At 42.0% G+C, this 12,620-nt stretch overlaps 1 protein-coding gene across 2 annotated transcripts in view; it reads right to left on the minus strand.

Moving 5' to 3' along the window:
- Positions 1–12,620, minus strand: part of LOC126176925 (uncharacterized) — an 87,398-nt gene that overhangs the window by 48,731 nt on the left and 26,047 nt on the right. For both annotated transcript variants that reach the window (XM_049924111.1, XM_049924112.1), the window contains exon 4: positions 2,940–3,352. In XM_049924111.1, coding sequence (XP_049780068.1) covers positions 2,940–3,352 — 413 coding nt within the window. The remainder of the gene's footprint in view (positions 1–2,939; positions 3,353–12,620) is intronic.

The raw sequence follows: 12,620 nt of genomic DNA on the forward strand, positions 1-12,620 counted from the left end.
CACCTCATTCATCCTATATTTTTTAAAAGAAAGAAAAAAAGGCTGGTGAAGCTGAAAAGGTTTTCCTAAAACTCAATAATGAAAGTTTTACTTATTAACATAACCATCTACATGAAAACGGGCTTGATCGGATTTCCAAAAAATTTGAATGAAGTTTGTATCCTAACTGACTTAGCCATCAATTAACAAATTCTACATTCACACAATATTAAGTCTGTAGAGGTGAAACTTAAGTTGATGCGAGTATTTTTCGAATGCTTTGACAGTCGAGCTGCAAAGACAAGCCAAGTTTTTGTAATTGAACAACAAGGACTCTTTTCTGTGGCAGCTTGCACGAATCAACATTTTTGTGTACATACGAGCATACAACCACATTACGCTCACTCTTCAAAGCAGAAACAGTCTCTTTGAGGTTTTGAATCAACACTGAGACTGTGTTTAATGACAGATCTTTACAGTGTGGCATCAAAATTCTTGTCAAGCTGATGTCAAACAGTCACAATGTTGGAAAAACGCACATACTGAGACTGCACGGTCTGCATCACTCCACGGTACCTAAATGCCCTTACAGCCACACAATTTGATACCTTACACCCCACTTCTGCTACCAATGTGGTACCAATTTCAAATTTTATCCCATCCCTGTGTCATCCCCTATTAGTGTTGATATGCAGATGCTTCTTTAAATAACTTCCTTACTCTTAAATAATGTAATGGAAAATTATTAGTGAGGTATAAATAACTAGCACTGCAGCTTGAATAGAGTGAGGGGTTGTATCAAAAGGATAGGGCGGGTGGAGAAAGGAAACAGGGAGGAGGAAAGGCATTGGGGGCGAGGGAGTAGCTGGTCACTGGAAGGGGGAATGTCACATCTGCAAGTTTACGACAGCACAAGTAGCAAGAGATGCACAATGACAAGGAGAAGTGGATTGGGGGGCAGAGAGAGGTTATGAGTGTAGAATGAATCAAGTGTGTGTATGTGGGGGAGGGGTGGAGGGCGGCAGATAAGACAAAGGGGTGGAGGTAGAAGTGGGTGTCAGACAGGGGCTAGCAAAGGTTTGGGCCAGGAGTATTGTGGGATTGAAAGATGTGCCTTTCCAATGCAGTATTTAAATAGCTATGCAAAAATGGTGAACAGCACAACATCAAAGAGCTTTGATGTGGTCTGGCCGCACCACTACATCATTTAGTTACCAAACAAAATGTGCTGATCAGCCCACAGGTATTTATAAAATTGTCTTAAACTTTGCAATTGAGTGGGCAAACAAACAAAATCCATTTACTTATCAAATATGTTCTTTATATATTTTAAACACCTCTTATAGACTTGGTGGTAGTATAACCAAAGTGGCTTGTTTTAGTGTTCAGATTAATTGCAGTGATCTTTAAATAAATTATGTAACAGTTTTGAGCTCTACATTAGTGTGGCCTTACTCAACTCCCGGTTCATCTCTCTCTCTCTCTCTCTCTCTCTAATTGATCTCATGCTGCGACTGATACAATCAAACCTAGTGACTGGGGAGAATGATACAATTACGCCCTTTTCAGACATTTTCTAGCTTTTCCCTCATCCTCAGTAATATCACTTTTAGATAGCTCCACCAGTGCTAATACACTTACTGCCTCCGAGCAAACTGTATCAATTACTATCAAGCCTATACTAATGAAATAGCTTGTTTTGCTATAATTTTCTCTATGGACACAAACTGGAAAGAGGAAGTGCGCCAGACTTCCATAGAGGGCTGGTAGGGATAGTGTGTGACAACAACCGGTATATCCCAACTACACTCAAATTTCAGAAACACATGATTTAAAGTCCCCGCATAAATGTACCTTGCTGTAAAATTTCACTTGGCAGCAGTAAGCCACTGTGTGCTGTGGTTCAAAGATATGATCTCCACCACTTCTAAAGATGTTCTCTAAAGACAGAGAAAGAATATTTGGCATACCAAGTAAGTTCAGTCCACAACAGCATATCAACAACAAAATTTTAGAAATTATGAAATTGCTCTGAAAGCTTTCACATTACAATAACAGGTCTTGCTGTAATATATTACTTTTTTATGCAAAGTAAAAATTTATTTCAAGAGATCCATAATTTTTTATGAAAAAATATGCAACCAATATGTGCATATCCATCAAGCTCTACTACACCTTCAAAACAGCAAAACCTGTTCTTTTAATGACAAACATTTTGACCACTGCAAATCAAATAACCGGATAAACCAAATAAAATTATTTTATTGTACAGATAAAAAATCTACTCACCAAGCAGTGACAGAACACACACATAAAAGATGGTTGTAAATGGCAAGCTTTGGGAGCCAGTGGTTCCTTCTTCAGGTAGAAGGGTTGAAGGGGAAGGAAGAGGGGTGAAGGAAAAGGACTGGAAATGTCCCAGAGCTCTTCAGTCCTTTTCCATCACCCCTCTTCCTTCTCCTTTAACCCTGTCGCCTGAGGAAGGAGCCACTGGCTTCCATAGCTTGCCAGTTAAAGCCATTTTTTGTGTTTTTTCTGCCACCGCTTGGTGCGTAGATTTTCTATCTAATCAATAAAATAATTTCATACACTAAATAAAGATGTTTTCTGAATCAACTGCCAATTAATGACAAGTGGTGAAATATATAGAGTGAATGAGACATTTTACTGGAAGTTGTGTAGGAATCCAATTCCTATCTTGCTTGGGGTGTTAAAAGAATTTTAGTGGGGAGTGGTTTGTAATCTCTTTAAATTGCCTGTTTCTAGATGAAGTAGTCCACAGTTCTGAAATGCTCTTACTCGTTTACATTTCTGATTCTTTTACCTTCGTAAGTCTAAATGCTGATTGAAGGTTCTCTTTCAAGCTAACAAGTTACACTTTGGATTATTACACACTGTATAGATACTGTTAAATGTAAATGAAAAAGCAATGATACAAGTACTTTCATCACAGTACTGACCACTTGATGGATCCAGTTCTAATGCTTGTTCAATGTATGGTACTGACTGGCTTGTTCCCTGATATCCATATTCCATTAGAACAATTCCTCTCATTCCAACAACACAGGCTTTACTAACATCATTAAGTTCCTTGAAAGGAATAACTTTCTTCAGTAATGTGCGAGCATCTGAGACCATTCCTGACAGATACGCAAGATGTACTGCACAAGATCTACTAATATGTTTCAGGCCATCCAAATAAGGAGCATCTTCATTTTCTATTAAACTGTCACAAGTGTGCTGGCGTTCACGAGCTGCCGCAATATCGCCTTTATACCAGTTCTCGTAACACAAAGCAAGCTGCAGACCGCATTGTCGCAGCAATAAAAATGCCCCTTCTTCACCATCTAGCTCCTCTTCTTTCTCCTCTAACCTACAAATAAAATGAAATAAATCATGCATTACTAGTAATTACATATGAAATATGTACAAGTATAATAGTAGTAATAATAAGAAGATGCAATAAGAGGAAAAAGAAGGAGAAATTGCACCTCAAAATTAAGCCACCAGAATGCTTTTACATCCTACAGAATGTTCATCAGAAGAATGGATCATGTACACTTTACACAATATTAACAAAATTGTAGCTGCAATGAAATCAATAAAAGTAATTATAACTGAAGAGAAGTAACTACAGTACAAACACATTAGCTGGTGCTCTCACAGGAATATTCAGATTTTAATAGAATGTGGAAATTCCAGGATGGTGGCAGGAAACAAATCTGAGGAAAGACAATTACCACCCTGTAGCCGACTGGTGCATGGCGAATGTCACCAACTGACCGTGTCTCTCTCTCAAAAAAACACCACACACACACACACACACACACTAAAATTGCATCCTTCACCAGGAATTTAACTACCACTTGCACTCTACAAAACCTTGTAATCTTATCCCTAATGTGATATTCCATTGCTCAGTAAATATATCAAGCATCCTAAACCCTCCCTGCACCACTGCTAATATCTTGTAATCTCATGTGCCATCTGTTCACGTGCAGCCAAGTTGCAAAACAATCCCTGCTGCAACCTAGTCACAGAAACTCCCTAAACAATTAAAGAAGGGTCCACATACAAAAAAAGCACTGTTACACACGTCATATGCTGTCTACTTACATGAATGGTCACTGCCGAATTACCAACTTGACCACCTGTTTGCTGAAAATTCTGCAAACCAGCCCACCAATGACCTCGACAGCAGCATCAATACCCATCCTGTTGTCTTCCCAATAAGAGCTCTTTGGACTTGCATGGGTGGGAACACTATTCAGCACATGTAACACTTCCGCACCACCTAAATGATCCTGTGACAAATGGTGTTCCACTTCGTCATCTCTCTATTAATCCATTTAAGATTGCTCCAGATGGTTAATCCTTGATGTTTTACAGTAGATACTATTTCCAGCAAGCAATCTTTCCATCAATAGTGTAGTTGTACAGTAGTGGATTTATTTTTCTTCTTATGCGTGCACTATGTTACAGTCATTTACAATCGGAGTCAACCGTTCCCACAATGTTCGAGTCCTCTACGAGTCACTACAGTCTTCTGGTATTGCTGCCTTCTTAAAGACAACTGCATCATCTGTGAACAGCATCATGAGGCTTCTGACTTTTTCTATTACATCATTTATATTTACGGTGATCAGTAACTGGGGGGGGGGGGGGGGGGGGGAAGGAGACCAGACAGCGAGGTCATTGGTCTCACTGGATTTGGGAAGGACGGGGAAGGAAGTTGGCCATGCCCTTTCAACGGAACCATCCCAGCATTTGCCTGGAGCGATTTTAGGGAAATCACGGAAAACCTAAATCAGGATGGCCAGACGCGGGACTGAACCGTCGTCCTCCCGAATGTGAGTCCAGTATCTAACCACTGCACCACCTCGCTCGGTAATTGTCCTACCACACTTCCTTGTGGTACTGCTGAGATGACCTGCAATTTCTTCCAGTCACTTGCTCCAGTGACCAAATGATAAACTGCTGCTAGAAGCAGAGCAAGTTCTTTTGCGTAATGTCCATAGAATCTCACAGGTTCCCCATCTGGTTCAGAAGCCTTTTCACTAGTAAGCAAGTGTAATTGCTTTTCTATTCTGTTATTGTTTACCTCAATAGCTCGCATTTTGTCATCTGTATGACGACTGAAAGATTTGACCGTATTTTGATCTTCCGTTGCGAAACAAATTTAGAAGACCAGTTTCAGTATTTCGGTCTTCTCTCTGCCATCTTCTGCTTCAGTGCCAGTATCATCACTGAGAGGCTGAATCAACTGTTTCAAATCACTTTCTGGTTTTATGAAACACCAATATCTCTTCGGGCTTTTAATCAGATCAGGTTGCAAAATTTTACTTTCAAAATCATTGAATGGTCCTCTCGATGCTCTCCTTTTGCTCATTATTCGCTTCATTCCGCTGTTGTTCGTCAGCTAGGTTTTAAATTCTTTTAAATCTGCGATGAATCTGTCTTTATGTACAAAGCCATTTTCTAACGTGGCTATTAAACTACAGAGTATCTTCACCATCCTTTAAGACGTTGTTCAGAACGCACTTGCATCTTGAACAATGCTTTTGAATTTTTTCCATTTGTGCTCCAGATTGGTCTCAGCACTGAATATTCGATGCCAACTACTCAGATACTGAGCAATTTGTATCCTGACACACTTACTAAGCAAGAATATTGCCTTATCTTTCTTAACAGTCCTTATAACAGCCGTATTCATTGATGCTATGCCTTATGACCACTGGTGCCCTCGTCTACATTAACTGCTTTGAAAAGTTCAGATTTGTTTGTTGCTAGGAGGTCAAGACTTTACAGTCAAGAGTTGGTTCTCTAAATATCTGCTAAAAGTAATTTTCAAACAAAACATTCAGAATAACATCACCCGAATCCCTGTTGTTAGCCCCTAGTTTTCATTCCATATCTGGCAAGCTGAAGTCACTCCCTATTACAATAGCAAATTTATTCATTAAATTCAAATGCTGAAATGATCAATCATTACAGCTCCTGAAAGAAGCTGTCTACAAAAGCAGTCGATTACCGTCTTTGACCCAACTTTCAATGCTTAACTTCACACACATTAATGCACATTCAGGATCATGAGAAAAATGCTAGATATTGTGTTCTTTACTACAATAAATATGCCACTACCACTGGCATTTAACCCAACCTTATGATACATTCAAACAACAGAAAAAAACAGACATCACACACACACACACACACACACACACACACACACACACACACACGACCACAGTCTCTGGCTACTGAGGCCAGACTGCGAGTAGCCGCACATGATGGAGGCAAGCAGATGGTTGGGGTACGGAGGAGGCTGGGGCAGCGACAGGGAGAGATAGCAAGGTAGGGGTGGGGGACGATGAAGTGCTGCTTGTGGAAGCGTAAGTAAAAAGACTGAGGGTGTGTGTGTGTGTGTGGAATAGAGGGCTGTGTAGTGGTGGAATGAAAACAGAGAAGGGGCCAAATGGGTAACGACAATGACTAACAAAGGTTGGGGCCAGGAGAGTTATGGGGAGAGTTCCCACATGCTCAGTTCACAAAAGCTGGTGTTGGTGAAAAGGATCCAGATAGCACACGCTGTGAAGCAGCCATTGAAATGAAGAAAGTTGTTTAGGGCGGTGTAATCACCAACGGGATGATCCAGCTGTTTCTTGGCCAGTTTGTCAGTGGCCATCCATGCAAACAGACAGCTTGTTTGTTGTCGCAGCACAGTGGTTGCAGCTTAGCTTGTACATCACATGAGTGGTTTCGAAGGTAGCCCTGCCTCTGATCGGATAAGTGATGCTTGTGAGTGGACTGAAGTCAGCGGTGGTGGGAGGATGTATGGAACAGGTCTTGCATCCATGTCATTTACAGGGATATGAGCCATGAGGCTAGGGTTGCGTGCAAGGGTTGTGCAAGGATGGACAAGGATATTGTGTAGGTTCAATAGGTGGCAGAATACCACTGTGAGGGGAGTGGGGAGGAAGGTGGGTAGGACACTCCTCTTTGCAGGACATCACTAGAAGCAGTCAAAACCCTGGCAGAGAATGTGATTCAGTACTATCTGGTACCGAGTAATGAAGGGAATGCTCCTCTGTGGCCGGACGGTGGGAATTTGGAAGGTGGTGGGTGACTGTAAAGATAAGGCATGGGAGATCTGGTTTTGAACAAGGTTGGGAGGGTAATTAAGGTCTGTGATGGCCTCAGTGAGGCTCTCGGTATATTTTGAGAGATGCAATGCCCACGGGTGGCTATGTTATATGGAATGGACTACTTGGTATAGATTGGTTGACAGCTGCCGAAGTGGAGGTATTGCTGGTGGTTGGTAGATTTGATATGGACAGAGGTACTGATGTAGCCGTCTTTGAGGTGGAGGTTAACATCAAGGAAGGTGGCTTGTTGGTTTGAGTAGGACCAGGTGCTTGTTCGGTTGAGTAGGACCAGGTGAAGCAAATAGGGGAGCAGGTGTTGAGGTTCTGGAGGAATGAGGCTAGGATATCCAAACCCTCAATCCGGACATAAAGATGTCATCAATGAATCGGAACCAGGTGAGGGGTTTGGGATTCTGGGTGTTTAGGAAAGATTCTTCTAGATGGCTCATGAACAGGTTGGTACAGAATGGTGCCATGCGGGTGCCCATAGCCGTTGACTATGACGAATGTTGAACCCTCCCTGATTCAGTTCACTCCTCCATCCAACCATGACCCACCCCCACAGCCCCCAAATCACCCCCTGTTAATTTTCCAGAATTTCTTAATCTCGAACCTTGCCTCACCATCATTCCCCAAATCCCTCAACATGCAAATGAGCATTCACTACAAACAAATCAGGGGTACAGCTATGGGCACCTGCATGGCACCATCTTATGCCAAACTATTCATGGGCCAACTACAGGAATCTTTCCTAAAGGTTCAGATTCAGAGATGACACCTTCGTGATCTGGATCGAAGGTGATTACACCCTATCCACATTCCTCCAGAACCTCAACACCTTCTCCTCGATTTGCTTCATCCGGTCCCACTCAACTCAACAAGCACCTATTCAACCCAACAAGCCACCTTCTTCGATGTTGACCCCCAGCTCACAGACGGCTACATCAGTACCTCTATCCATATCAAACCTACGAACCATTAGCAAACCTCCACTTCAACAGCTGCCACCCATTCCATACCAAGAAATCTCTTCCACAGCCTAGCCACCATGTGCAATGGCGAGCAGTCCCTCTTGAAATATGCTGAGGGTCCCATGAGGCCTTCATAGACCGTACTTACCCTGCCAACCTTGTACAAGCACAGATCTCCTATGCCTTCTCTCTTCAGTCAACACCACTTCCCAAAGTCCCAACGTCCGGCCACAAAGGAGCATTCCCCTCATGACTCAATACCACCACAACTGGAGCAATTGAATCACATTCTGTGACAGAGTTTCGACCACCTCTATCACACCCTGAAATGAGGAATGTCCTCCCACTATCCCCACCCCTCTCCCAGTGGTATTCTGCCACCCATTGAACCTACACAATATTCTTGCCCATTCCTACACAACGCCTGCTCCCAACCCCTTGCCCCATGGCTCACGTCCCTGTAATATATCTAGATGCAAAACCTGTTCCATACATCCTCCCACCACCACCACCTACTCCAGTCCTATCACAAGCATCACTTATCTCATCAAAGGTAAGGTCACTTATGAAACCAGTCATGTGATCTGTCCGACAAACTGTGGCCAAGAAACAGCTGGACCACCCCGCTGCTGAGCACGCAGCCCAACACATTCTTCATTTCAATGACTGCTTCACCCCTGTTCCCACTTCAGTTCTTCACGGCCCACTATTCCACCAACACACCCTCAGATTTTTTTTTACTTCTCCCCTTTCCACTCCCCCCCCCCCCCCCTCCATCTAACCTGCACCTACCTGCCCTACCCTGTCTCCACCTTGTCCCTGTATGTTCCCACAAGTAATAACCCACCAACCCTACCCCACTATCTCTCCCCAACCCCACCCCAGCCTTCTCCTTACCTCCATCACCTGGTTGCATCTCCCATCATGCGCTATTGCTCACCATCTGGCCTCAGTAGCCAGAGACTGGTCGTGTGTGTGTGTGTGTGTGTGTGTGTGTGTGTGTGTGTGTGTAGCATATTATTAACAAAAGCCTTGTTAGCCATAAGCTCACTCTCTAATGGACTATCCTTATGATAAACATTCAAATCTGAAGTTAGTATCTCGTTACTATTCACTTCCAGCTGCAACCAACTTCCTGTTCCTAATACTATCTGTGGACACGATTATATTTAATATGGAACACTAATTCTGAGACCTCACCATGGATGTTCCTCCAGTTTACCTGTATCATATAACCCTTTTCTATTTCCAATCTGTGAGGATGAGCATTCTCCGAGAATAATGTGGCTGAGCTCTCTTCGATATCAGCCAGCAATTCATCACTGATCCCAAGGGGGTGGTGGAAGGTACACTTGAAAAAAGTGCAACTCTCCACCCAATAATGGAGGTAGAGAAATTTACGTGAGATACCATCGCAGAATCGTCTGAGCCTCTGGTTTAGACTTTCCACTCTGCTCCAAACCAAAGGATCGCAATCAACTCTGGGTAGGATGCACAAATAATGAGCTTAGCCTGCATCATCAGTGCTAACTGCCTTCATCAAATTGGTTGTCAGCTGGAAGGTACTGAGAATGGCCTAAGAAACAATGCAGCAGGTGTCATTCATGCTGACATGAGCAGCAATTTGCACCCAGTACGTTCGATAGCCGACGGCAGAGCCTCCTCCGTGTCTTGAATGAGATGCCGCCACCCCTCTCCCCCTCCCCCTGCCTCCAAGGCGTGTATACGAAGTGCACATTGGCATTCTTTCTGAACTCACTTGCTATTTCCATGAGGGTCTCCACTGCCAACCTAATGTTAGAGCTTCCAGTGACTGGCACACCCACTGGGCAGTAAAATCAGCCACTGGTCCAGCAGGAGAGGTTCAGAAATGTTGACACTGGGTAATATCTTGTCCCTGTTGCTAAGGCTTAATGAGTCAGCCTCAGAAGATGCAGCAACAATGCACTTACCAGGGGTTTCCACAAAAGGTGCCCCAAGTCTCATATCACTGCCCCCTCCCCCCGATCTTGCTGCAACTATGGGCAGTAGCCTGAAGCCTTTCTACTGTGGCCAAGGTAACTACTGCCTGTGTATGGGCAGTGACCAATTCTCCTAGTATCTGCACACAACAAGCACAGTCTCTACCCGTATAGTACTGTATGAAAGATTGTATAAAATCTCATAAAATACAAACAAGGCAGTCAGAATTAACAGAGAGAGAACAAACAGACATCTGCATTGAAATTGTTTTGTTGACACAACTTATTGATTGTTTCACAAAGAATAATTTACTAGCAGAAACACAGCATGGCTTCAGAAAGTGTCACAGTACCATTACGGCAATTACCGAATTTCTCCACAAGGTGTATGATGCCCTGAATGAGGGAATGCAGACAGCAGGGATATTTCTAGACCTTACTAAAGCATTTGACTCAGTGAACCATGTGCTACTGCTAAGCAAACTGGAAACTTACAATATAAATGCCACATCCATAAAACTACTGATCATTTATCCGACCAATCGTAAGCAGCGTACAAAGCTGAATTATGAAATTAATGATCAGATCAAACAGTTCCAATCCAGCTATGAAACAATAAAACGTGTACCTCAGGGCTCCATATTGGGCCCTTTCCTTTTCCTGGTCTACATTAATGATTTAGAGGCACCTCTGTACTCCCAATTAGTAAGTTACGCAGATGGCTTAAGTCAAATAACTACTTACATCCATGATCAAGGTCTAATCAGCTGTCAAACGAATACTGCCGCAGATATAAACATGAAATGAAGTACGATGAGGCCAGTAACATGGTGCAAATGCTCAGTTTCTGGGACAGCATAATTAAGGAATGTATCAAAATAAAGATGTCAGAAAACATAACAAACAGAGACAGAGTGAAAAGTGATCACGAAAAGCAACTGCGAAAAATATGAGGGTAGTTCAGAAAGTAACCACTATATGATGGTAAATAATACTCGCAAAGAAAAAAAATTATTATACTGACCTTGCAACTACAACTTTCTGTTATTTTACAATTATAGCTGGTGGTGACTTTAATTTACTCTCAATATGTTGGCGAAAATACAAACAGAGTACACATAAAACATCATCTGAACTTGCACTAAACCCATTCTCTGAAAATTACTTCAAGCAGTTACCCACGTGAATAGTAAATGGTTGTAAAAATTCACCTTGACCTCTTGGCAACAAATAATCTTGACCTAACAACGAGCATCAAAACAGACAGGGATTAGTGAACACAGGGTTGATGTAGCACGATTGAATACTGTAACCCCCAAATCCTCCAAAAATAAACGAAAAATATCTCCAAAAATAAACGAAAAATATATCTATTCAAAAAAGCAGATAAAAATGCCTTCCTGAGAGACCATCTCCACTCCTACCAAACCAACAATGTTGATATACATCAGATGTGCCTTGAATTCAAAGAAATAGTATTGACAGAAATTGAGAGATTGATATCAAATAAATTAACAATCGACAGAGCTGTCCCCCCTTGGTACACAAAACAGTTCAGAACACTGTTGCAGAAACAACGAGAAAAGCACGCCAAACTTAAATGAATCCAAAATCTCCAAGACTGGCAATCTTTTACAGACACTCAATGCGAGATGCTTATAATAGTTTCCAGAATGAAATTTTGTCTCGAAACACAGCAGAAAATCCAAAGAGATTCTGGTTGTATGTAAAATATGCTAGCAGCAAGATGCAGTCAATGCCTTCTCTGCACAACAGCAATGGAAAAACTATTGACGACAGTGCTGCAAAAGCAGAGTTGCCAAACACAGCCTTTCAAAATCCCTTCAACAAAGAAGACAAAGTAAATATTCTGGAGTTCAAATCAAGAACACTTAATAAAAGCAAGCCTTCTGATCTAAACTGTACACCAGTTAGGTTCCTTTCAGAGTATGCTGATGCAATAGCTCCATACTTAACAATCATATACAACTGCTCGCTCGACAAAAAATCTGTACCCAAAGATTGGTATGTTGTACAGGTCATACCAATATTCAAGATAGGTAGTAAGAATAATTCACTAAATTACAGGCCCATTATCATTAACTTCAATATGCACCAGGATTTTGGAACAAATACACATTCGAACATTATGAATTTTCTCAAAGAGAACGGTCTATTGATACACAGTCAACACGGATTTAGAAAACATTGTTCTTGTGAAACACAACTAGCTCTTTACAAATATGCAAGTGTTGAGTGCTACTGACAAGGGATTTCAAATGGATTCAATTTTACCAGATTTCCAAAAGGCTTTTGACACTACACCACACAAGCGGCTTGCCGTGAAATTGCATGCTTATGGAATATTGTCTCAGTTATGTGAGTGGATTTGTGATTTCCTGTCAGGGGGGAGTCACAGTTCGTTGTAATTGACGGAAAGTCAGAGTAAAACAGAAATGATTTCTGGAGTTCCTCAAGGTAGTGTTACAGGCCCTCTGCTGTCCCTTATATACATAAATGATTTAGGAGAAAATCTAAGCATCCGTCCTAGGTTGCTTACAGAT

This window comes from Schistocerca cancellata, chromosome 3, assembly GCF_023864275.1.
Source record: "Schistocerca cancellata isolate TAMUIC-IGC-003103 chromosome 3, iqSchCanc2.1, whole genome shotgun sequence".
NCBI lineage: Eukaryota > Metazoa > Arthropoda > Insecta > Orthoptera > Acrididae > Schistocerca > Schistocerca cancellata.